The sequence below is a fragment of the Mesoplodon bidens genome (genome assembly GCF_964165515.1).
Source record: "Mesoplodon bidens genome assembly, chromosome: 6".
In the NCBI taxonomy this organism is placed as follows: Eukaryota; Metazoa; Chordata; class Mammalia; order Artiodactyla; family Ziphiidae; genus Mesoplodon; species Mesoplodon bidens.
In genome coordinates, this window is record NC_138162.1 from 37,454,345 (window position 1) to 37,481,210 (window position 26,866).

Sequence of the window (26,866 nt, forward strand, 5' to 3'; positions counted from 1 at the left end):
GGGATTTTTGTGAGACTTCATCATGTAGGCAGGATGGATCATGAGCTCCATTTCCAGCCCCTTTCCCCTCTCTGGAGACTGGGGAATGGGGCTGAAAATTCTAAGCTTTTCATCATGACTTGGTCTCACTGGTGGTGATTAGCTGCCACCCAGGAGCCCACCCAGAATCACCTCATTAGAACAAAAACTACTCCTGCTACCCAGGAAGTTCCAGTGGATTTAGGAACCCTGTTTCAGAAGCCAGGGTCAAAGGCCAACTATTAGAACAGAAGAGGTTCCTAATGTTCTTTTTTCTTTCTTTTAAATATTTACTTATTTGGTTGCACTGGGTCTTAGTTGCAGCAGGCGGGCTCCTTAGTTGTGGCATGTGAACTTAGTTGCGGCATGCGTGTGGGATCTAGTTCCCTGACCAGGAATCGAAGCCGGGCCCCCTGTGTTGGGAGCATGGAGTCTTAGCCACTGCACCACCAGGGAAGTCCCCTAATGTTCTTAACACTTAGGAATTCACGACAGTTTCAGGGGCTCTGTGCCAGGAATGAGGTGGGGAATGGAAGGCAGAAACCAACATATATTTTTCCTATTTTCTCACAAGGTCAAAAATGGACACTGCTTTTTAGTGCAAGGAAGAGTTGAGCAGCAGAAGTACTTAGGTAAGAGAAAAAACTAATTATTCTAAATGCTTCCTCTCAGATCAGATGAATTCAATAAATTCTTGGAACAACCAACAATTTTTCGCTTTAGTGCTGAAACTCCATTTTCTTGCTTTTCTTCTTCTTATCATTTGTGATTCTGGAATTGCTCATGAATTAGTACATTTGGACTGGTGACTGAGGAACATTTCTGCAATATTAAATAATTGATTTTCCTTTCGTTTGTATATATGTCTGTTTATATGTACCATGAGTGAAGCATAATACTGATTCTTTACTGTATGACTCTAGATATTGCTTTAAGAAATGGTAAAAATTGCAATATAAGTGATAATTTATGATGAAATTAAAATATATTCTAATATTCTATGATAATAATTTATCATATGTATCCCTATTTCAGTGTTTTAATATGATATATAAAATTTGTGATTTATTTCTGAATCTAAATATTACTTTAAGAATTTAATTGGCAATTTCAGTTGTTGTTTACTTACCAAAGAACAAATTTTCTCTAAATTAAAAGTAATAAAAAACTACCTAAGAAGTACAGTCACTTAAGAAACTTTGTCCAATTTGACATTACTGTTGTTTAATTAATCAAGGAAGCTATTAGACTGAGGTGGCTCTAATGCTGTGACAAACCCAAATCTAAGCCTGTAAATAACTCAAGGTTATGAAATTGAATAACCAGTCACTAACAGCCAAGTAGGCTTTATGCTATAGACAATCCATCATTTCTTTACTTTACTTCCACCCTTTCTCTACAAAAGTCTCTCCCCAGCTCCTGTCCGTGGAGCGCGCCTAACCACTTCTGGTTTGTCACTGCCTGCTTCAAATTGATTTTTCCTCAGATAAGCTCTTACAATTTTTAATATGCCTTAGTTTATCTTTGAACACACCATTTATGTGAAAAATCTTATAATCTTATTATGTAAATAATTATTTTGCTGCTATCAAGGCAAGAAAAATAAATTTTATGAACTGTTTATGTGTCAATATTTTTTTATCACTCATACCAAATGTCAACAGACCACCCAGACATGAAAAATAAAGTTAGTTGCCTTTGATATTTAGCCAGCTTTCAGTCATTTCAAAGCCATAGCTTTACACATATTTGTTAGCTGGATGTATAACTTTTAAATATTTAGACATATGGAATGTAAGCCCGCGTCTGTACTCTGGTTCAGGCCCTACAGATGCTCAGATGGGCCTGAATGGGCACAAGTTTCCATGTATTAAGACTGTTGCTATTCATTTGTCATTAATGTAAGGAAATTGATGTTGAAATATTTGATAGTTTCTTGATCTTAAACAAATGTAAATATAGGGAACTGATATCTATTTCATTAGTCAATTAAATGGTGGTCATCCAGACAACTCAGAATATGCTATGTTTTATATTCAGAATGTATTCAGAATATTAAAAAAACTTAAGATCATCATCAAAATGAAGATGCTGGGAACATATAAGTTCCAGTAAAAATACACATTATATATACAGTTATTAGCAAAGGACACATAATTCTGAAGTGTAAAAAAAAAAATTCTAATAAGAAGTAATATTGAAAGTTTTTCTAAAATTGTAAATGCTTCTGTAGTGTGCCTCAAAATATATGACATGAATTCAACTTTGCTTGTTAACACGTGTCTCAAGACACATCTGACAAAAGTGAAGCTAGGACAAAAAGGAGTGGGGGGAGCATGACGTCTAGGATTGTGCCTGAAAAATGTCTTTGTTGCTGTTGTGTAGCAGATAAATATAATTTGAAATAGAAAGTGATACGTGATAAAGTCTTTTTTTTTTAAGTGCTAAGGCCTGTTAATTGGGGTATAATGGAGGTTTTTTTTTTAATGTTTATTTATTTATTTGGTTGCACCAGGTCTTAGTTGCAGCACGTGGGCTCCTTAGTTTCGGCTCACAGGCTCTAGTTTCCTGACCAGATATTGAACCCGGGCCCCCTGCACTGGGAGTGCAGAGTCTTAACCACTGCGCCACCAGGGAAGTCCCATAATGGAGATTTCTTAAAATTCTTCTTGTAATTGTATCACTTTAGGAGTGGAGAAAGATAAGCAAAACATTGGCTTATAACAGAATGTTGCTTAGTCTTGGAAAAGAAGTAGGAAACATTGTAAATATATTTAACTCAGATGTTTCATGTGTTTTGATTTAAAATTTTTCCTTGTTAGAATTTTTAAATTACAAAAGAAATAAATGCTCACTGTAATGTGTGAAAGGAAACAAATGAAGTTGTAGGAAGATGATGTTAATCTGGCCTGCCCTTGCCCTGCTGTCCCATCACCCCAAGATATAAACCTGAATAGTCTGGTTCATATACTATCATGCATTTTCCTCCTCTCATAGAAACATATACACATATACATTTACACATATATATGTTCATATGTAGTGATCCCACTATACAGATTACTTTACCACTTGCCTTTTTTATTTTTAAAATTTATTTTATTGAAGTATAGTTGATTTACAATGTTATGTTAATTTCTGATGTATACAACTTGCCTTTTTAAATTTAATGTACCATAGACCTCCCAACATATAGAGCTCTAATTCATTTGTTATTGCTGGATAATATAGTGTGGATGTACTATAATTTGTTCAACCTTTTCCTTTGTGATGTACACGTATGTTTCCACTTTCCTTTTTTTATACAAACAAGGTTGCAATGAACATCTTTGCACATATATCCTTAGATAGGAGCGCTTTTATTTTGACAGCACCGTATGTTTCTGCCCACACTCTTTGAGAGCGTCCTCTCCTTAAGTCCTCAGTATCAGTGGATACAGAGGCCAATTTCCTGCGAAGGGATGAAGTTTCAGTTTCAGAGTCCTTTACTTGAACATATATCTCTTTCCCCCAAAACCCTTACCTCCCAAGGCCCAGGGAGAAGCCTTAGCAATTTGCTCACAGGGTCATGTATAATATTCTTGTAATATTTTAAAAAGTAAGTCATTTTATTGGCAAAAAGTTAAGACAATTGTGCCTTTCTGCTCCACTCACACTTCCCCTTGGGTTGGATGACCTTAGAGTGTCTGCAGGCATTTTTGAAAGTTGAGTTGGGGGTGCATCTGTTTGAGTTTAGTGGGATGTATTTATGAGGTTCACTGTCACTACTGTAAGCCACATATTTTATGCCTGCTAATGTATCAGATTGGATCTTAGCACATTACCAACAACAAATATAAAGCTGAAAGAAACACTTTAAACTATCAATAATAAAAAAGCAAATTTCGGGGGGGGTTTCATAAATTAGGAGTTTGGGATTAAAATATACATATTACTATATATAAAATAGATAAACAACAAAGACCTACTATATAGCACAGGGAACTATATTCAATATCTTATAATAACCTATAATGGAAAAGAATCTGAAAAAGAATATATATATATATATATATATATATATATATACATAACTGAATCATTTTGCTGTATACCTGAAACTAACACAACATTGTAAATCAACTATACTTCAATTAAAAAAAATTTTTAAAGCAAATTTCAATCAACCATTCTAGAAGACTTCATTATCTTTCTACTCTCTCTATAGAAAATATTATAAAATATTATAGAAGAAGGTATTAAAGAACTTGCATCCAAAGACTATGGAAAATAATATTGTAGAGGTTTGTCAGGCAGAAAATAAATAATTAAAAAAATTTTTGTGAGGCTTGGGATATTTATCAGTTTTATAAAACTTATAATTGTGGTGTTTTACATTATCATCCTAAATAAATATTCACCTTTGTACAAGATTTTGTATTTGAAATTTTGAATTCTTTTTCTTGAAAAGGGTCCCCTAAATTGTTTAAATTTCAGGCCCTGTAACACATGATCTTCACCTGATTATAATTTATTGATCTTGAAATGTTTGCCAGTAGGTTGAGCAAAGATTGCATCTTTTTGTTTTTGTTCACATTTCATATATCTCTAGTGAGACTGGACTTTTTTTTTTTTTTTTTTTTTTTTGCGGTACGCGGGCCTCTCACTGTCGTTGCGGAGCGCAGGCTCCGAACGCGCAGGCTCAGCGGCCATGGTTCACGGGCCTAGCCGCATGTGGGATCTTCCCGGACCGGGGCACGAACCCGTGTCCCCTGCATCGGCAGGCGGACTCTCAACCACTGCGCCACCAGGGAAGCCTGGGATGTGTATTTTTTATTTAAGAAATCTGGAGTCAGGTGTAGTGGCTCAATGACGCCATCAGTGACATGGTCACATTCCATTTATGCGCTCAGCTATACTCAGGGAGTTGGGAATGTCTCGCTTGTGGCCACAAGATGGCTGTAGCAGCCCCAGGCATCAGGGCCTCGCAAAGCTGCATTTGAAGGGTGAGGGAGGAAGAGAGACGGGACAACTAGCAGTCATGAGGGGCAAAGGACTGGTGGCAGCTAACAGTTGCTCACACATCTTTCTCTCTCTCTTGATTATTTAATCACTTCTTTACCTTTTGGCTTCCCCCAGACCAGCGTTCCCCAAACCCACATTGCATCAGTACGCATCCAAGTGGGAGGGAGCACAAGCATTAGAACTGACTGGCCGACCTCGAGCAAGTTACTTAACACAGCTGGGCCTCAGCTTCCTCACTTATGAAGTGAGGGTTGCAGACTAGATGCCTTATGTACGTAAACTTCTTATTGAAGTATCACATAAAGGCTCACAGATCAGAAATGTACTGCTTGCTGAATTTTTACAAAGAACCAGCCCCACATTAAGAAACAGAATATTATCAGTACCCTAGAAACGCCCACAAAGGTGACATTAGTCGACTTTTAGCTCAATATATTAGTTTTGCCTGTTTTTGAATTTTATACAAATGGAATCAGCGGGAGACATTCTTTTGTCGTATCTAGGTTTTTTCACTCAACACTATTTGTGTAATTCATTCACCACGTTTTGGTTTTATTTTGTTTTGTTTTGGCGGCAACACGCAGCTTGTGGGATCTCAGTTCCCCAACTAGGGAATGAACCGGGGTCACAGCCGTGAAAACCCGGAATCCTAACCACTGGACCACCAGGGAACTCCCCAGCACGTTGTTTCTTCATTCGTCTTGTGGTATAATGTTCTATTGTGTGACTACACCACTGTTGACAGTCGTGTGAGTTTTTTCTAGTTTTGGTTACTACAAATCTCTGCTGCTGTGGAGATTTTTTTTTAAATTTATTTCATTTATTTTTGGCTGTGTTGGGTCTTCGTTGCTGCATGCAGGCTTTCTCTAGTCATGGCGAGCAGGGGCTACTCTTCGTTGTGGTGCGCGGGCTTCTCATCACAGTGGCTTCTCTTGTTGCAGAGCATGGGCTCTAGGCACACAGGCTTCAGTAGCTGTGGCACGTGGGCCCAGTAGTTGTGGCTCATGGGCTCTAGAGCACAGGCTCAGTAGTTGTGGCTCCTGGGCTTAGTTGCTGTGCGGCATATGGGATCTTCCTGGACCAGGGCTCCAACCCGGTGCCCCCTGCATTGGCAGGCAGATTCTTAACCACTGCGCCACCAGGGAAGCCCACTGTGGAGATTCTTGAATCCATCTTTTGATGAATATACATATGCATTTCTGTTGTGTTCTGGGAGTGGGAACTGTTGGGTCATATGATGTCTGAATGTTCATCTTCTAGATGCCTTTAAAGATCATTCCTAGTGATGGAACCAAACACGCTCATGGGGCACATAGCCAATAAACAGGCTTTCCATCCTATCCAAAGGTTCACTAATAAGACTCAGTGCCAAGGCTTCCAGTACTTGTCAGCTCAGTACTTTCTCCAGCCCAACCTCTGTAATGGATAGTGACCACAAAGGAGTATACACACAGCCACACACTCCAGAGCTGGCTTGTGAAGAAAGCCAGGTTAACAGGTAGCCCTCTGTGCTGGCAGTAAATTATATTTCTGTGGCCAGGTGAGGCCCAGCTCCTAGGAGCCTGCAGGGCCAGCCAAAGAAGTTTGGGGGACTTTGGAAAATATCTACTCCACTGTGAGGCTCTTTACAGCCAGACCTATGACATGAATCTGTCAACAGATAGTTTAGGTCATCTGAGATCTTCTCCCAAATTTTAAGCACCTGGTAACTGTTCAATAAAAATAACACTAAAAGTTTCGAGCAAAAGGACCCAGTAATAGAATTTTGTAAGAGAAATCTGCCTATCTAAGCAACTTTTCAGCAAACAGGAAAATTTTCCAAAGTAAGAACTTAAAAGTGCTATTGACAATAAGGGGCATGTCAATTTATGATTTAGAGAAATGGGTGGAGGTATGAGTACAGTATTTCTTTTTTTTTTAAGGTTTGTTTAGTCCTTTTTTAAACATTTTTATTGCAGTATAATTGCTTTACAATGGTGTGTTAGTTTCTGCTTTATAACAAAGTGCATCAGTTATACATATACATATGTTCCCATATCGCTTCCCCCTTTAGTCTCCCTCCCACCCTCCCTATCCCACCCTTCTAGCTGGTCACAAAGCACCGAGCTGATCTCCCTGTGCTATACGACTGCTTCCCACTAGCTATCTATTTTACATTTGGTAGTGTATATGTGTTCATATATACACCACCACTCTCTCACTTTGTCCCAGCTTACCCTTCCCCCTCCCCATGTCCTCAAGTCCATTCTCTAGTAGGTCTGCATCTTTATTCCTGTCTTGCCCCTAGGTTCTTCATTTTTTTTTTTTTTAGATTGCATATATGTATTAGCATACGGCATTTGTTTTTCTCTTTCTGACTTCATTTTGTATGACAGACTCTAGGTCTATCCACCTCACTACAAATAACTCAATTTCGTTTCTTCTTATGGCCGAGTAATATTCCATTGTATATATGTGCCACATCTTCGTTATCCATTCATCGGTCGATGGACACTTAGGTTGCTTCCATGTCCTGGCTATTGTAAATAGAGCTGCAATGAACATTGTGGTACATGACTCTTTTTGAATTACGGTTTTCTCAGGGTATATGCCCAGTAGTGGGATTGCTGGGTTGTGTGGTAGTTGTTTTTAGTTTTTTAAGGAACCTCCATACTGTTCTCCATAGTGGCTGTATCAGTTTACATTCCCACCAGCAGTGCAGGAGGGTTCCCTCTTCTCCCCACCCTCTCCAGCATTTATTGTTTGTAGATTTTTTGATGCTGGCCATTCTGACCGGTGTGAGATGATATCGCATTGTAGTTTTGATTTGCATTTCTCTAATGATTAGTGATGCTGAGCATCCTTTCATGTGTTTGTTGGCAATCTGTATATCTTCTTTGGAGAAATGTCTATTTAGGTCTTCTGCCCATTTTTGAATTGGGTTGTTTGTTTTTTTGATATTGAGCTGCATGAGCTGCTTGTAAATTTTGGAGATTAATCCTTTGTCAGTTGCTTCATTTGCAAATATTTTCTCCCATTCTGAGGGTTGTCTTTTGGTCTTGTTTATGGTTTCCTTTGCTGTGCAAAAGCTTTGAAGTTTCATTAGGTCCCATTTGTTTATTTTTGTTTTTATTTCCATTTCTCTAGGAGCTGGGTCAAAAAGGATCTTGCTGTCATTTATGTCGTACGTAGAGTGGAGAACAGTATTTCTTATAGTCTGTAGACCAGAATCATCATGAGCATCAGCTAGGACATTGTTTAAGAAGAGGCAGATTCCAGATTCCCATCCCTGAATCAGAATCTCTTAGGTGGGCCTAGAAATTTGCATTTTAACAAGCACACAGGTGGTTCTTAGGCACCGACTCTATGATCTGTATTGCATTCCCCGCCTTAGAGGGTCTCTATGCTTTCAGGGGAGGAGCTTCTACATGGAAAGGTAAAACGATCCTATCGCTTACCCACAAGCTGCTCTGCCGGTTCTGGGGCAAATTCTAATTTCTTGCTTGCAAAACTCCTCAGATCCTGGCCTCAAGTGGAACTGCTGGCTTTTGCTTTTTCCTGGAATATCACTGGCTGAATTAAACTGTGCATACAATTTTGCCTCTGTTGGCGATAGTGCCATCTCAGTTGCCCCTCCTGTTTGAGGCAGCCCTCTGTGGCCTTCTACACGTCACTCTGAATGCTCTTTGAAAACCTCCTTTGTCCTCATCAGCCGTCCACTTCAGAAGTGGTGGTGTTATTTTGAGGCAGGGGTTGGGATGCCACATAAAATAAAGCTATGATTGTATTAAAAACCAGAAGAGGATAAGCAGCTAACACAAACATGAATAAGGCCTAGACACATGCTGTACCAGGAGAGAGAAAGAAAGAATGCTTCGTTGTGACTGTGCTTTGTTTTTAAGGTCTGGGTCTCATGTAAAGCCCTGATAGACTCGCTGTGAGGCTTTGGGATTCTGGCTTGGCATACTTACTGAATTCTGGGGCCCAAGGCCCTGTCTTCTGAAAGGTTCCAGCCTAAGTGCCTAAGGTTCCTTGTGGACAGCAATGGGGGGTTGGGAGGTGGGGGAAGGGCCCATGCTGTGTTCCTGGGTTCTGGTGGCATCTCCCCGTACCCCATGCACACACATCCAGCGCGTTTTCCTCAGAGCTGAGCCCTAGAAACCCAAGCTTCCCTCCATACATTCCAATAAACACTACAACCTTTTGCTCTGATACAGAAACTTCACGTTTCCTCCTCACCACCGTGTTGCTTTGAAAACTTTTAGTAAAAGCACAGTCACATAGTCTGGGACACTTGCTCTGTTTCAGTGACAATTTCCCACCACAAGGAACACTGAAATACAACAGGAAATAGTGAATATGAATAGTCAGTCCTGGGCTAAATTTGACTGGTGGAAACTTTATCCCAAAAATGTTTTCCATAGAAATTCACTTTCTTTAGTTTTGATGACTACCCACTGGATCGTTGTGGCTACATGCCATTGACCAACGAGGAAACTGGAAAATAAACTGTTTCATATGGCCTTTCAGGAACTCTGTTTTGTTTTTGTTTTTTAAACGGTGGGAGCATAGAAAAATGATACTCTGACCCAAAATGAGCAAATAGAGGAGTTTGGAGACAGCATGTTTATTTATGAAAACTTTATGATTATCATTTCATAAGAATAGTAGAGAAAGCATGAGAGAGAGGGAAAGGAAGGGAATTAACATTCAGGGAGCATCTATTCCATGGCAGCATTTGGCTGGGAATATTACATACCGAAGGCTGTTTCGTGCTCACAACCACCAAGTAAGGTAAATATTATTACCCGCTCTCTGTCCTTCTTTTTGGGTCAGGAAGCAGGTTCGTTTAGGTAACTTGCTCATGATCACCCACTTATAGTTAACAATCAGGAATTCAAATGTGGCTCTTTTCACTCTTCCCTGGCATCTTGAGGAGAAAGCTGTGTGGAGTCTTAATAAAATGAGATCTCAATTGTGGGAAGGTGGCCTGGCTGTTAAACAACATCATTCAATAAAAAAAATACCTGTTATACATCTATAGAACACTCATTTCTAGTTATATTCATGCTATTTGTTTTAATCAGAAGAACAGATAATAGGGTCTGTTGTAGTTGTAAGCAGCCCTTGAATTTAAAAGTATTAATTTTACTCAACTCCAAGAGGACCGGACACTGGCATTCCTGTGAGGTAGATGCAGCATTTAAAAAATTGTTCCCAGTGTCCTCTGAGTTCTATTTTCCCCAACCAGGGCAGACCCACATGGGGGAGAGAAAAGATAACTTGAGGACTGAGGCCGGATGACTTAGACCAGGGGAAATAAGGGAAGGTCTCTGAAGCTCAGTGAATCCCTGGATGATATTTTGGGTCAGCTTCAACTCTCGGCATTCTCCTCCTGCTGAAGTATCACTTGTTTCTTTAGAAGAAAAAGGTGGTGGAGACCACAGTGAATCCCGACTTCAAGATTAGTCAGGTAAAACTGGACGAACCTAAAGAGTTTGGGAATGGATCGGGAAAATGTGCTCCCTTACAGCGGGCCTCCTCCCCATTACTCTTCTAGTATCAACTTGTTCTTACATGGGCTGATGGCCTCTACTGACTTGGCCCTGAGCACAGAAGCCGTGAAGCCAGGTAAGGTGGAAAAGAGAGGTGAACTTCCACCGTCAAATAGCCAAGTAACGCCTTGACTATCTCCATTCTGCTAGCAAATAAAGCTCAGAATCCAGCCCAGCCAAAGACCTGGAAAGGAAGCACAGAAGCATGAAAAATAAAAACGGGAACCTCACGATTCTTCCAAACGGCAGTTTGGTCAAGGTGTGAGTTAAAGAGTCTTAGATCATGTGTAGCACTCCCTCTTTATTTACTGATGCTCACTCTTCTGAGGTTTAACCTTACATAAACCCGGTGAACTGCAGAAGCAAGATGGCATGGGATCTCAGCGGGCATTTGAAGAAACTCCACACTGCGTCTTTGAATTTCCTTCTAGGTTCCCCGCCTGATGTCTCTATCTCCTGGGAGCCTCATAACCTTTTACGCCAGTCTTATAAAATGTGTCATAATTCCTCCTATCCTGGGTTATTTCAGAGGCCAGAAGATCCCGACTCACGTGCGTGTACTAAAGCCCCCAGCCCCAAGCGTGGCTGCCCCTGGGCGCAGCAGTAAACGCGGGTGGAATGGAACAGGATCCTCCAACATCTTTTTCCACCTCTGATTTCCATTAAACATTAGCTCCGGGGTCTGCGCGCACCCCCCCAACGGGCCAGGAGGTGAGCTTAGACTCTCGGTGGGTAGCGGCGGAGGGCCCAGGGCGCACTTCCTGAGGGACGGCGGGAGAGGGCGGAGCTGCCCGCCTCGCCCTCCCCCTCCCCCGCTCTCCCCGCCCCCTCCCCCTCCGTGGGCTGGCGGGGGCCGCGGGGGCGGGGCGGCGAACGGGCTGGGCGGCGTGGCGGGGCGGGGCGGGGCGGGGCGGGCTGGGCGCCCTGGCTAAGGTGCGAGCGGGTCCGCCACGGGCTCCGGCGCGGAGTGGAGTGGAGCGGAGCGGAGCGGAGCAGTCCGGCCCAGCCCAGCGCAGCGCGGCGCGGGCAGACGCGAGCCGGCGGGTGGCGGTGGCGGTGGCGGTGGCGGTGGCGGTGGCTCCCAGCCCGGCTGGTGCTGGGCCTCCGACCGAGCCGCGGCCGAGCGGGGCCTCGGCCCGGGCTCTGGGGAAGCCCGCGGCGGCGGGCTGCAGGAGGAAGCGGCGGCGGCGCGTCCCGAGCCGTGCGCGCCATGTCGGCCGGGCCCCCCAAGGCCCTGCCGTCCACTGGGCCCCACTCCCTGCGCGACATGCCGCACCCGCTGGCCGGCTCCAGCAGCGAGGAGGCCGTGGGCGGCGACAGCACGCCCAGCCCGGACCTGCTGACGGCCCGCAGCTTCGGCGACAAGGTGGGTGCGCGGGGCTGGGGACTGGGAGGCTCGTTTCGCTCCCGAGCGGGATGAGGGATCTGGAGCCCCGCTGGGCACCGGGCCGCGCCCACCCTGGCGCCCCTTTCCGGGGGACAGGCGTGCCCTCGCCCCAGAGCCTTGGAAAAAAGCGTCTCCTCCCTGCCTCCCCCGCGGGGTCCCAGCCTCTGGCGGAGCGGCCAGAGGGGACGGGCTTGCCCGACTATGACTGGTCGCGAGGCCAGTGACAGCTGGTGGGGAGGGGTCCCGCCTGCCCGTTGTGGCTGGAGGCGTGCGTGCAGTGCTCAGAGCCTGTGTTCTGGGATGGGGTCCCGGTTCCTCCAGATGCATCTCTGAAGGCTGAGCTGCCGAGTCACTTGTAGCTCCTCTAGTTTGCTGCGACTGCAAAGAAGCAAGAGTTAATGGTTTTCCGTGGTCTTACTGCCAGAGGCTTCTTACCCCTGTCTGTCATGGGGGCAGTGATCTTTGTTTAGGTTTGCTTTGTGCCCTGAGGAGTCACCTGACTCCGACCCCAGCCGGCAGCGGGAGGAGAGTGGCCCTGGGGTTTTCTGTCTGGGGCTCTATTTACCTCTCACTGTCTCCCACGCTGTTTAGGTTTGGCAGAGGCTGGTTTTGTGGCTGAAGGGAAGAAAGGTCGCCCTTTGACCTTTTTTGCGTAGAGGGGGGCTCCTCATTTTCTTAGAGCAGCATATGACCCTCCTGCTGCTTTGAGAGACAGTGAGGGGTTAGGGGCGGCACCTCCCTTCCCCCCGTTGCCACTTCAGCTGTGATCAGGACTTGAGCTGTGATTGTATCAACGCTGCTGTTGCCACTTAGTCACTAATTGCAGAAATTAGTATTTACACCTGATCACAGGTGTGAAGAACAATTCTAAGTGAATGCCTCTTAGTAAAATACTAAGTGAAGGCCTCCTTGTCCCAATACTGAATGGAATCAGGGGATCCAAATTTCTTTCCCCTTAGATGGGAGGGCATGTGGTACAGTAAAAATGAGTGTGAGTGCACTGAGCAGTCAAGTTAGCCAGGAAGTGGGACTTGATGTACCTTGCCAAGAGGGTTTTTGAAAGCAAAGAGTGGGGCAAGTTGGGGGGTGAGGAGGCAAAGCATTAGTAGCAAGTAAACTTTAAAAAGCTAATAAAACCAATGGATTGAGCAGCTGGATGTGTGTATGTGTGTGTGTGTGTGTCTTTGTAAGTATTTCTCTTTATTTTATAGAAGATTATGGACTATATGAAGGCTTGAGTCGCTTGGAAATACCTTGCCCATATTTGCCACTCAATAAGTAATTGTTGAACGAATAATTTGCTTTCTTATGTACAGAGAACTTGGTCCTATGTGCATGTAGGATAGGAATTGAGGTTAAACTTACGATTTTTTCCTCAGGTCTGTGTAGGATAGTGAATTAATTATATATGGCTGTGTAACCAATTACTGCAACATTTAGCATCTGAAAATCGTGCCTGTGGGCCAGAAATCTGCAAGCAGCTTAAATCTGGGTGGTTCTGACTCAGGTGTTTCATGAGTTTGCATTCAAACTTTGACTAGGGCTGCAGTCACTGAAGACTGGATTGGGGGTAGGTCCTCTTCCAAGCTCACTCTCTTGGCTGTTGGCAGGCCTTAGTTCCTCTCCATAGGGCTTCTTGAGGTGGCACCTGCTTTCCCCCAGAGCAAGTGATCCAAGAGATTGAGAGATCCCAAGACTCAAACCACAGTCCTGTGTAATCTGGTCTCGGAAGCGACATATCTCTGCCTTCTTCTATTGGTCACACTGGCCATCACTGGTACAACCTGGGAAGAAGGTATGAATACCAGGAAGTGGGAATCATTAGGGTATCTTGGAAGCTGCCTGCTCCAGGTGGCTCTTTTAAATATCTGCTTAATGATCCATTCTTGGAGGACACCTGATGCAGAAGTGTGGGCATTTTGCTACTAAGTACTGGGAAGACAAATGCCCTGTATCCCTGAGATCTAGTTGGTGGACAGGAAGTCAAGCCTAAGTCTAATTACTTCTGGCTTCCTTTACAGGGACAGTTCCATGAGAGAGATGGTCTTGAAGGCATTATTATTAATTATTGAATATTTAATAAGTCTCCTTAGAGCTGCGAGGAGCATCAAAATGACATCACTCCCAAAGGCCTGATTTATAGTTAGCCACTTTTCCTTAGCAGTATAATTTCTTCCTCTGACTGGGAGTAACATTTTCCTTGAATCTTGGCATACACATATGTTCTCATAACTCTGGAGAAATTTCTGCAGAGAGAAGCTACCAAGCAACAGAGGTGAGTCAGGACCAGTGGAAGGAAGCCTTCCCTTTGCTCTGCTTTCTCTTGCCTAGGAAGTGCGGGGTTCACCAGAGGGGAGGTAGGTCTGAGTTGAGTGCTATGGTCTGTCTTTGAAAAGAAGCCTGTGTCTTCTTGCCTTTTATAATGGACCTTGGGGTTGTGATCCTGGATGCCTGATTCAGAGTCAGTTCTGGAGAATGAGGGTTTGACAGGCTGCTCATAGTGCAGGGTTATTCTATTATGCAGAGGGGAATTGCTGAGGTGCCACGAACAGGAAAACCTTTCTTCTCGGCCAGCGGACACTTCTCAGTGGCCTCTGGGGTTCTGGGAAGGAGGAAAAGACCAAATGTGATGGCCTCTTCATCCACAAAATTGAAAATCATTCAAACCATGGTGCGAAGGGAAGAATCTTTTCCATCTACCAGGGGTTGCTAGGAATTCTTTTGATGCTGGCTAAACTCCCCAGACCTTCTAGCCCTGTATCTTTCATCTCCACCTGAAATGTAAATAAACCACTTGGCCCTTTCTGTCTCTTTTACTTTCATCTGCAAACCACTTTGGGCTTGCTTCTCCCCTGACTCAACCTCTAACACCTGTGTACCTCCCAAAACTTAACACCAAGCCCTCTCAAGCCCCACCTGTGGTTAACACCTCTACCCACATCCTCAGTCTCTTCACTGAACTCTTCCACCTACTTCCAGCCCCCGTAAGTCACTGCTTCCCCTGAAGTCTTCAAAATGGAGGTGTCTTTTCCTCCTACACTCCACTTATTTCAGGTTCAGGAGATGCGGGTCAGTAGTGTCCTTTCCACTGCCTTTATTTTTGGCCGTGTTAGGTCTGTTGCTGTGCGCGGGCTTTCTCTGTTTGCATTTGCGGCAAGTGGGGGCTACTCTTCGTTGTGGTGCACGTGCTTCTCATTCCGGTGGTTTCTCTTGTTGCAGAGCATGGGCTCTAGGCGCACAGGCTTCAGTAGTTGTGGCACGTGGGCTCTAGAGCACAGGCTCAGTAGTTGTGGCGCATGGGCTTAGTTGCTTTGTGGCATGTGGGATCTTCCCGGACCAGGGCTCGAACCCGTGTCCCCTGCATTGGCAGGCGGATTCTGAACCACTGCACCACCAGGGAAGTCCTCTCCACTGCCTTTTAACAATCAAGTACTGCCCCTTTGATGCTCATGTCATTGTATTTGCTCACTCAGCAAATATTTGAGGGCGTCCTACGAGCCAGGCACTGTTTTAGGAACTCAAATCCACCAGTTGAAAACCCCTGCCCTCATTGGGTATAATTTAGTGAGTACGTACTATTTTATGAATAAATGCTGCGAAAGGAAGAAAAAGTTGGGGGTGGGGAGGGAGTGTTCAGGATCACTGGCTGAAGGGAGGCGGCTTCAGTTAGACCCTACTGAGAACTTGAGATTTGAGCAAAGACTTGAAGGAGGTGAGGCAGTTGGTGAGTGGATGTCTGGAGGAGTGTCCTGGTGGAAGAAATGGCCAAAGCAGAGGCCTGGCAGCTCCTGCCCGCTGTGATGGGGACTACCCTAGAAGCCAGTGTGGTTGGAGCAGAGTGAGCAATGGGGAGTCCTTGGCCAGGGGCAGGGAGGAAGGGGGCCAGATGGTCTAGGGCCCAGTAGGCCACTCTGGGAACTTTGGCCTTGACTTTGAGTGCCATTGCAGGGACTTGAGCAGAAGGAGGGTGTGATTTGATTTATGTGTTGAAAGGATCACACAGGCTGTTGAATTGAGAATCCTTTATTTGACTATTCCACTGAATTAGGTTTCTTTTCCGTCAAAAGGACATAAACCAAATACAACCTGGCTGAAGAAAAGAAAAAAATCTATTGGCTCATGTTGAAAAGCCCCAGGTATTTTGGTTTCCGGAATGGCTGGAACTAGGTGTTCAAATGATGTTGGGAGGCCGTCACTTTTCACCTCTTGGCTCTGCCTTCTCCTTTCTGTGTTAGCTCTGTTCTCAAGCCGGTGAAGGGATATAGCTTTGCAACTGCAGCAGAAAGAGAGCACCTCTTTCTTGATAATTCCAGCAAAAGCTCTGGGCTAGTGTCTCCTGGGCCTAAATTGGGTCAGGTGCTGAAGCCAGTCTTTGTAACTCTGACCCAAGGCCTGGACCAGGTCCTTGTCTTTGGAGGGTGGAGAAGGGAAGTTTTTGTGTGTATGTTTTAACTGTGAAATATAAATATGTGAAGTATAGAAATGCATCTGTATTAATAAAATGTATCTATACAGTTTAAAGAATAATAAAATGAACACAGACATAAAGTTAAGGCATAGACTCTTACCAGTACTTTGGAAGCCCTCTCTGTGCCTGGGGAGGAAGGAGGTGGTTTCCAAAGCAAAGTCAGGCTGCTCCTCCTAGGAGGAGGAGGAACGAATGAATGTTGGACCAGCGTCTGTTGTTTCACAGATGTCCACTGCAGACCTTCCACTGCCTTCTTTGCTGTCACTTTGTAACTTCCCTGTTTCTCTTGTTCATTAATATCTTGAAACCCCCCAACTAACTGTCTTCTCAAATCATGCCTTTACTTCAGGGGGCTCTGTCCAGATATCTAAAACTATCAGTTTCTTGACCTTTTATCTAGTCACCTTCCCCTTTTTTCCAGTTCATTTGCCTTCTCCCCCGGCCACATCCCTGCATTATAATACCTACAACTGTTCCTGCCCTGAAATAATGCCGTTACAAAGCTCTTATCTTGCCGTGCCCTCCTCCCAGTCAGTGAGAACTGCCTACACCTGTTGCCCGACCCCTTGATTTCACCTGCCTCCTTTAGATTCCACGGCTTAACTTGTCAGTTGCTCCTGCCACTGTCCTTAACGCAGTTCCTTTGCTCTCCTTTTACATCCAACTTGGGTCATTCCATTTGTTCCTGTCTTTTGCCTGCACCTCAGGTGCGGAGGTACCTTGAGAGTTGCTGCCAGTGTAACCTCACAGCTTCCAAGCACAGTTGGGGCCTCGGTGGTGCTGAGCCATCCTTTCTTTCTTTCTTTTCTTTTTTTTTTTTTTAATGTGGGATTCTAGTTCCCCGACCAGTTGCCCGCGCCCCCTGCATTGGAAGTGCAGAGTCTTAACCACTGGACTGCCAGGGAGGTCCCATGGGCCATCCTTCCTTTCCACAGAGGCTCCCACTCTGTACTGTGGCTGATCTGAAGCTTTTCTCTGCTCCTTACACCTTCCACGCCCCTACCCCACCCTCCTGTTCTGCTGATAGCCTCACTTTCTACCTTAGAGAAGACAGAAGCCACTGTAAAAGAACTTCCTTTCACCAAACTCAAAATGATCAGAATCTGTGGCCGCCCTTTCTTTGCCCCCAGTTGCTAAGGCTGATGCTGGAGTGTATGGCCGCCCCCTCTGGCCTCTTAGAGACCCTGCTGTTACTCCTGTGTCTTCAGACTATCAACTGGCTCATTCCCATCAAAAAAATTTTTTTTTAATTTTTAAATTGAAGTATAGTTGATTAACAATGTGTTAGTTTCAGGTGTACAGCAAAGTGATTCAGTTATATATATGTATCAGTATAAAACTGAATCACTTTGCTGTACACCTGATATATATATATATATGATATATATAAATATTTCAGATTCTTTTCCCTTGTAAGTTATTACAAAATACTCAGTATAGTCACCTGTGCTATACAGTAGGTCCTTGTTGGTTATCTACTTTATATATATACTAGTGTGTATTTCGATCCCAACCTCATTTATCCCTCCCCCTGCCCCTTTCCCCTTTGGTAACCATAAGTTTGTTTTCTATGTCTGTGGGTCTGTTTCTGCGTTCCCATTAATGTTTCAACATGCTCAAGTTGCTCTCATTTCTAAAACAAACCAAGTAAAGAAAACTGTTGTGATGCTTCCTTCTCCTCCATCTCATGTCCTAGAGATTTGCTCCTCTTGTCTCTAGGTTTGCTCCTCTTGTCTCTACTTCCTAACCTCTGGCTTACTTCTCAGCCGACTGCTGTCTGGTTTCTGGCTTTACTACTCAAGGTCCCTCGTGACTTCCTTATTGCTAAATCCAGTAGACGCTTCACATCCTTGTCTTCCCTGACCTCTTGGTAGGTAGCACTTGATCCTGTTGAGTAACCCGCTGCTTGAAACTCTCCTCACTGGGATTTGTGTTTTAGAGCGTGTGCACTCTGGAGCCAGGTTGTCTGGATTTTAATCCCAGCTCCACTACTTACAGTCTTTGTGACAGTAAATTATTTAACCTCTCTGAGCCTCAGTTTCCTCCTCTGAAAGGGGATAACAAGTACCTGCATCACAGGGTTGATATGAAGATCCATTGCGTTCATACTTAGAGGAGTGCCTGATGCATAGTGAGCCTTTAGTAACTGTGAGACGGTGGTGGTGGTGGTGATTCCCCGATACTGACCTCTCCACATTTTCTTTGTACATTTTTGCCTATTCTTTGTCAGTTTCAGTATCGGTTGTGGTCTGGTCAGGAAATAAAAACCACTGTAGGTTTTTCAAACTGAGAGACTTAATACAGGGAATTAGCTACATAGGTGTTGGGAAACATGTGAAGTCAAGCAGAGGACAGGGAGGTAACCCAGAGAGTAGCGATAGCAGGAAACAGCAGTCACCCTCAGGGCTGGGGGGGAGTCAATGGGAGGAGGTGACATTAGAAGAATCCTGGAGCTTCTGTGGGAACTAGACCATGGCAGGGCTGCTCAACAAGAGCAGGGACCGCAGGCGGAGGGAGCCCTGGAGAGGAAGCAGCTAAGGCCAGGGATGCTGTCTGAACCAGAGAGGAGGGGTTGGCGTAGGGGAGAAGCTCCCTGGCTTCTCTCCTCCTCCTGCTTTTGGTCTTTCACCTATATCATCCATGGCCCAGATAGCTTCCTTGGTGGACATGTGACCCTAGCAGAGTCAAATAGCCAAACAGAGATTTGCTCAGATGGCTGCTGGGGGAAAGAATCTCTCTTTTTGTTGGATTGTGAGCCTTTGTTTCTTGTGATGTGGAGAGTGCCTGCTTAAGAATGAAGCCAGAGAGGAATGTGGAGCTGGAGAAAAACAGGGCAACAGGCCCTGAAGCTCCCTTGAATCCCGGATCCACCTGTGCCAGCTGTGCCTGAAGCTGGCACTGCTCCGCAGGCATCCTGGTTACAGGAGGTCATGAATGCCCTTTTGTTTATACTATTCAATTTGATTTGATTTGTCACTTGAAACTTAAAAAAAAAAAAGACCAAATACGTCGACCTTAAAATGTTAAGTGAAAATTAAGTTTTACTTTGGGATCGTTAAGAGGAGGTTGCTTAGTTCCTATTGGTCAGCCCCACTCTCAGAGTGTATTATCTGCAGATCAGCTTTGGTGGCAGAGGTGTGTTTTCACCAGGTCCTTGAAGTTTGAGGAGGCTTTTGGGTGCAGAAGGCGTCATGGGCCAGGGGAGCAGCTTGAGCAAAGCTCCTGAGATGGAAAAGACTTGTGCCTGCTGGGGTTGCACTGTGTCGGGTCATGTGTTGGGAGTGGGTTTGGAGAGTCTAGAGGTGGGGATTAGTGAGAGGAGGAGGTGGGAAGACACAGCAGGAGGAGGCTGTGACTGCTCCAAATGCTCTGATGTGGAGGTTAGCTTTTACTCTTTAGGCAGGAGCCAGCCGTAGAGGGTTTTTGAGCAGGGGAATGTGTGATCAGTGCTTGGGATGGGGAGAGACTGGCAGTGAAAGAGGTAAGTTAGAAATGTGTCCGTTTGGTTTAGGTTGGAGTTGTCGCCTGGAAGAACAAAGAACAGAAAATGTAAAGATGACTAGTTACGGTACAGTGGGGATGACTGGTTGTTTTCTAGTCTAGGAGACTGGTGCTGACTGGTGCCCCCACTGAGAGGGGGAACACAGATTGCGAAGCAAGTGTGAGCAAGTGTAAAGATGACTAGAATGCAGTGTGAAGTCAGGAGCTGGGTCAGAGTTTGTCTGAACAGTGCCTTTGAAAGCCCACTCAGACTTCAAGGCTTAGCGCACATGGTGCCTCCGGGCAGCTCTTCTGTATTATATAAATGTGTAACCCCAGCAGATCCAAAGAGAGATGGGAGTGGAAGATGTAGAGGTTGAGGTCAGAATTTAAACAAAGTGAATATTAGCAATCAAATGTGAGGCGGGAGGTCGTAGCAGTTTGTAGTAAGAAGGGTGGTAGCTTGGGGAAAAAGCAGGGTTGAGGGAAGGTCTTTAGGACAGGGGAGAGTTGGGGGTTAGTGGAGGTTACGGGGAAGAAGGCAGATAAGAGTCTCTCAAAATAAATACATAAATAACAGCTTGGCGAAGGTGCAGTAGTTCATGTATGAGCAATTGGGTTTGTTTACTAGATTCTAGAGGGGGTCATATGCTCCCTCCTGTTTGCCTTGCCCAGCAGAATTCCTCATTTTGGCTGCCACAGAGCAGGGATCAGGAATTATTGTCGTGTGTGAGTGTGTGTGTGTGTGTGTGTGTTGGGGGTAGGAGGAGACAAGGGCAAGAGGCACATGCAGAAAAGATGTCTCAGGGGTCCTGTTTGAGAAAAAGCACAGAGGCGAGAAAAGCACACGGCATGTTTGGGCGGCAGAGTGCAGGCACTTTCCAAAACTTGAATCTCTTGAGTGTCTGCTGCATGCCTGGCTCTGTGCTGGATGTTGGGGACGTTGAGAAAGATAAAAAAAAGTACTCTCTCTTGAGCGGGTCATCGTCCAGTGCAGAAGAGAGACATATATCCAGATGGTTGCAATAGAATATGAAAAATGCTAGATATATTTACTAGTTCTGAGGCCTTGGGCAAGTTTCTTGACCTGGTAACGCCTCAGTGTCTCCCTAGTTAAATTTTGGATTATTTTGTGGTGGTGTTCTGAAGATTAAATGAGTGGGGTTTTTTTTGTGGTTTTTTTTTTAATGTTTATTTATTTGGCTGCGCCGGATCTTAGTTGTGGCACATGGGATCTTCATTGCCATGTGTGGGATCTTTCAGTTGTGGCATGCGGGATCTAGTTCCTTGACCAGGGATTGAACCTGGGCCCCCTGCATTGGGAGCATGGAGTCTTAGCCCCTGGACCACCAGGGAAGTCCCTTAAATGAGTGTTGAGAATAGTGTCTGACACACAGTAAGTACTATGAAAACGCTAGGTGTTGTTACTGCCTTAGAAGCAATAACTGGGACCTCTGGGAGCCTGTACAGAACACGTACCTCGGTCATCCCCACCCCAGTGAGGGACCTGGGGTCTTCAAACAGCAGCCCTTGTCAGTCATTGGTTGAGCGCCCCATGGATGGGGTGTTTGGGCATTAATGCCCAAGCACTTTCCAGCCTGCCCCATGGGTGGGCGAAGCAGGTTGGGCAGCCGGGGGAGCAGTCGGGCCAAGAAGTGTGGGCGCTGGCGTGGAAGTCAGGCCAGTGGGCACTGAACTGGCCAGTGAGAGGGGATAGGTGGACACCCATGACATGTGCACGGTTATTATGGAAATAACATGTAGGGAGTGGGGCAAGGAGTGACTGTGCTCAGGAGGGTGGTGGCTTTTCCAAAGGAGATGGTATTTGAGCTGGAGAGTGAAGAAGTAGATATTTCCCAAATGGACAGAGGCAGGAGGAGTAACTGGAGCAGAAGACCCAGCCTGGGCCAGAGCTCGGCATGTCAGTCTGCAGGTGTGGAGGGCGAGGGAGGCAGTTTCACAGGGGCTGCGACCTCCTGGATTCAGGGGTGTACTGGTCAGGAGTCTTGTTTGCAAACAATAGGAATCTTACTCACGCTATTTTAAGCAATACTATACGCACATACCATAAAATCCACCTTTTAAAAATATACAATGTAGTGATTTTTAGTATATTCACAAGATTTTACAACTGCCACCATTATCTAATTCCAGAGGGTTTTTGTCAGCCCAAAAAGACACTTCATACTCAGTAGCAGACGCTCCATTTTCCCCACTCTCAACCCCTGGCAGTCACTAATCTGCTTTTGCTCTCTATGAATTTGCCTATTCTGGATATTTCATAAAAATGGGATCATAGAATATGTGGCCTTTTGTGTCTGGCTCCTTGCACTTAGCCTAATTTTTTAAATTAATTAATTTATTTTTGGCTGTGTTGGGTTTTCGTTGCTGCACATGGGCTTTCTCTAGTTGTGGCGAGCGGGGGCTACTCTTCATTGTGGTGCTCTGGCTTCTCATTGCGGTGGCTTCTCTTGTTGCAGAGCACGGGCTCTAGGCACGCAGGCTTCAATAGTTGTGGCTCGTGCGCTCTCAAGTGTAGGCTCAGTAGTTGTGGCGCACGGGCTTAGTTGCTCTGCAGCACGTGGGATCTTCCTGGACCTGGGACTGAACCCGTGTCCCCTGCCTTGGCAGGCTGATTCTTAACCACTGTGCCACCAGGGAAGTCCCAGGATATTCTTTTTTTTTTTAATTTTATTGATTTATTTATGGCTGTGTTGGGTCTTCGTTCCTGTGCGAGGGCTTTCTCTAGTTGCGGCGAGCGGGGGCCTCTCTTCATCGTGGTGTGTGGGCCTCTCACTATCGCAGCCTCTCTTGTTGCAGAGCACAGGCTCCAGACGTGCAGGCTCAGTAGTTGTGGCTCACGGGCCCAGTTGCTCCGTGGCATGTGGGATCTTCCCAGACCAGGGCTCGAACCTGCGTCCCCTGCATTGGCAGGCAGATTCTCAACCACTGCGCCACCAGGGAAGCCCCCCAGGATATTCTTTTTTTTTTTTTTTTGTGGTACGCAGGCCTCTCACTGTTGTGGCCTCTCCCACTGCGGAGCACAGGCTCCGGACGCGCAGGCTCAGCGGCCATGGCTCACGGGCCCAGCCGCTCCGCGGCATGTGGGATCTTCCCGGACAGGGGCACGAACCAGTGTCCCCTGCATCGGCAGGCGGACTCTCAACCACTGCGCCACCAGGGAAGCCCATGGATAATTCTTTTTTAAAACTGAAAAATATTCCGTTTTATGTATATACCATTTTTTTTTTAATCAGTTATCTATTGATGGACATTTAGGTTGCTTCTACCTCTTGGCTCTTGTGACTAATGCTGCAGTGGACATGGATGTGCAAATATCTCTCTGAGATCCTGTTTTCAATTCTTTTGGACATATAAACTCAAATGTTTATATATAAAAACTGGACCATATGGTAATTCTATTTTTAAATTTTGAGGAACTTCCATACTGTTTTCTATAGTGACTGCACCATTTTACAGTTGCACTAACAGCGCACAAGGATTCCAGTTTCTCTGCCTCCTCACCAACGCTTGTTATTTTCTATTCTTTTGATAGTGGCCATCCTAATGGGTAGGAGGTTATATCTCACTGTGGTTTTGATTTGTGTTTCTCTGATGATTAGGGATGCTGAGCATCTTTTCATATGCTTGTTGGCTATTTGTATATCGTCTTTGGAGAAATGTCTATTCAAGTCCTTTGCTCATTTTAAAATCAGATTATTTGATTTTTTTATTGTTGAGTTGTAGGAGTTCTTTTTATATTCTGGATATTAAACCCTTATCAGATATATGATTTGCAAATGTTTTGTCCTATTCCATAGTTTACCTTTTAACTCTCTCTTTTTTTTTTATTAGTTTCTGCTTTTTATTTTTATTTTTATTTTTTTTTGCGGTATGCGGGCCTCTCACTGTTGTGGCCTCTCCCGTTGCGGAGCACAGGCTGCGGATGCGCAGGCTCAGCGGCCATGGCTCACGGGCCCAGCCGCTCCGCGGCATATGGGATCCTCCCGGACCGGGGCACGAACCCGTATCCCCTGCATCGGCAGGCGGACTCTCAACCACTGCGCCACCAGGGAGGCCCCTCTGCTTTATAACAAAGTGAATCAGTCATACGTATACATCTGTTCCCACATCCCTTCCCTCATGCATCTCCCTCCCTCCCACCCTCCCCATCCCACCCCTCCAGGCAGTCACAAAGCACCGAGCTGATCTCCCTGTGCTCTGCGGCTGCTTCCCACTATCTATCTACCTTACGTTTGGTAGTGTATATATATGTCCATGCCTCTCTTTCGCTTTGTCACAGCTTACCCTTCCCCCTCCCCATATCCTCAAGTCCATTCTCAAGTAGGTCTGTGTCTTTATTCCCATTTTACCCCTAGGTTCTTCATGACATAACTCTCTTGATTGTGTCCTTTGCACAAAAGTTTTTAAGTTTGATATAGTCCCATTTGTCTATTTTTGCTTTCGTTGCCTGTTTCTAGTGTCATATCCAAGAAATCACTGCCAAGTCCAGTGTCATGAAGCTTTTCGCCCTATGTTTTCTTCTAGAAGTTTTATAGTTTTGGGTCTTAGGTTTAGGTCTTTAATCCATTTTGAGTTAATTTTTGTATATGGTGTAAGATGAGGGTCCAGTTTCATTCTTTTGTGTGTGGATATCCAATTTTCCCAGTATTACTTGCTGAAAAGACTGTTCTTTACCCTTTGAGGGTGTATATACTTTTAAATCTAATTTCTAACTAGAATCGATAAACCATATTAATACTTGAAGTGCTAACATGAATTTTGTACATGTGTTTGAGTGACTTCTCTGTACTATGTGCTGTGTGAGGCATTATGTTCCTTGGGAGTTAAGATATCTACATTTTGGAAATAACATTAGCCTGGGACAGGTCAGGTCTCAGACATTCCAGGTGAAAGATGTCCTACTGTAATTAGAATAAAAATGGTTGTGGAATAGTTGTTTTATTGCAAAAATGGAAACCTAGACCTTCTTTTTTTTTTTTTTTTTTTTTTTGCGGTACGCGGGCCTCTCACTGTTGTGGCCTCTCCCGTTGCGGAGCACAGGCTCCGGACGCGCAGGCCCAGCCGCCATGGCTCACGGGCCCAGCCGCTCCACGGCATGTGGGATCTTCCCGGACCGGGGCACGAACCCGTGTCCCCTGCATCGGCAGGCGGACTCTTAACCACTGTGCCACCAGGGAAGCCCCTAGACCTTCTTTTGGGCTATTTAATTCGAGCAGAGGTATGTTCTAAGGAACTGGGCTTATTATCATCTTGCTGTATCAGCATCTGTGCTGCAAAAATGTAATATAGCAGGCTTTTTCTGCACTGTCCGGTCCAGTAAATCTTGTTTATTTCATGACTTGCATCAGCAATTGTGAAGGACACTTGGACTTTTTTTTTTCGTTTCTCAAAGATTTATATAAGCCTCTCTGTGCCATGCTCAGGAGATACACAGATGAACAGATGGCCTTACCTTTTAGCTACCCAAGGTCCAGGAAGGGAGACAAAGAAATATAAGTGAGTCATTGCTGTTTAACATGATGACAGGGGTATGTGCAGAATGCCATGGTGGTAATCTGAGTGATTTATTAGTGTTAAAGACATTTTTGAGTGAAGCACGTTGGAAGGAGGTCTTGGGTTACCTGTTACAGGTAACAGTGGTCAATGTTGGGATATGAGTGAGACTTTGAATTTGAATCCAAGATTGGCCATGTAATTTGTGGGACCCAGTGCAAAATTAAAATTCTTATCCCCCTGTTAAAAAACATGATTAAGAATTTCATGATAGTGACAGCAGAGCATTAAACCCAGTATGGAACCCTTCTGAGTATAGGATCCTCGTGAAGCTGTCCCTGAGTATATCCTTTGGAGGTACTGGTTTCCAGGTCCTGTTAAAATCACCTCTTACCCATCTTGGTGTTCTGGGTCAGGACTGCTACCATCCTGAGGGTGTGTTGCAGTGAGTTGGGGTCCCCAGGGCTTGCTTCTCCAGTCTGGGTTGACTGTGGAGCTTGCCTGGAACACTCCATCCCCTGTCAGCATTCTAGCATCTTAACACGGTCTCCTGCATGCCCAGCCTTTCATGTTTAACATACACTTGGGGCTGTTGTCATTTCCCTAACTGTTGCTTCTCTTCTCTTTTCCTTTTGTTCTGATTTCTTCCCCATCGAGGGGGTCCAGCATATGCCCCCTCAGTTATCCTCACCTTTACCCAGAGATAATAGTAACGTGTGTTCACAAGGTCCTTGTGAACCTTTGGGGAGCACTTCCTTTGGTTGGGAGCTGTACTGCATCATCTTGAAGCACTCCCCAAGTTACTGTCTCCTTCCCCTTTGACAGCTGGGGAAATGTAGGCTTTGAAAGGTGAAGTAACTTGTTCAAAGTCACAGAGCTAGATGAGCGTGGGGCTTGGATTTGAACTTGGGTTTGTTCAACTTTAGAGCCCACTCTCTTCACCACCACCACTGCTACAAATTGGCATCCTTTTCCAAACCTGCTTCCCACTCTTTCGAGTGCTTACATGCATTAGACACTGTAGGTTGCATTTCTTATGCAAAGCACAGTTTCAGGCCAAGGGAAATGAAACCAGCCCCTTCTGTATCTTAGGCTGTGTTTCTTCCCTCCTCTCAGTTTCTGGTTTTTTCAGCCTCTTACTCCTCACTGTAAGCAGTCTCCCTTGTGAGAGAAGTTTCCCAAGGCTTGCTGCCTTCTGCCTGCTCACTCTCCCGTCACTGCCAGGCTCCTTGGATGAGCGGTCTTTGTGCACCGCTTCCATCTGCCTCGCCATCTGCCTCCTCTTGCCTCAGCCTCGAGCCCCGTGGGCCAGGTCCTGCCTCTACCACTCACAGCTCACGGAGAACTGCAGTGGCTGTTTTTATGCTGTAGCATCCCAGGCCTTTAGAGCTGCAGAGGGCTTGGTGGTCACTCCCTCCAATACCCTCTTTTTACAACAGAGGAAACTGTGGCCCAGGG

At 45.2% G+C, this 26,866-nt stretch overlaps 1 protein-coding gene across 2 annotated transcripts in view; it reads left to right on the forward strand.

The window, feature by feature from the left end:
- Positions 1–11,429: 11,429 nt before the first annotated feature.
- SNX30 (sorting nexin family member 30) overlaps positions 11,430–26,866 on the forward strand; it is a 110,448-nt gene continuing 95,011 nt past the window's right edge. For both annotated transcript variants that reach the window (XM_081237176.1, XM_081237177.1), the window contains exon 1: positions 11,430–11,922. In XM_081237176.1, the coding sequence (XP_081093302.1) occupies positions 11,767–11,922 (156 nt within the window). In that variant the 5' untranslated portion in view covers positions 11,430–11,766. The remainder of the gene's footprint in view (positions 11,923–26,866) is intronic.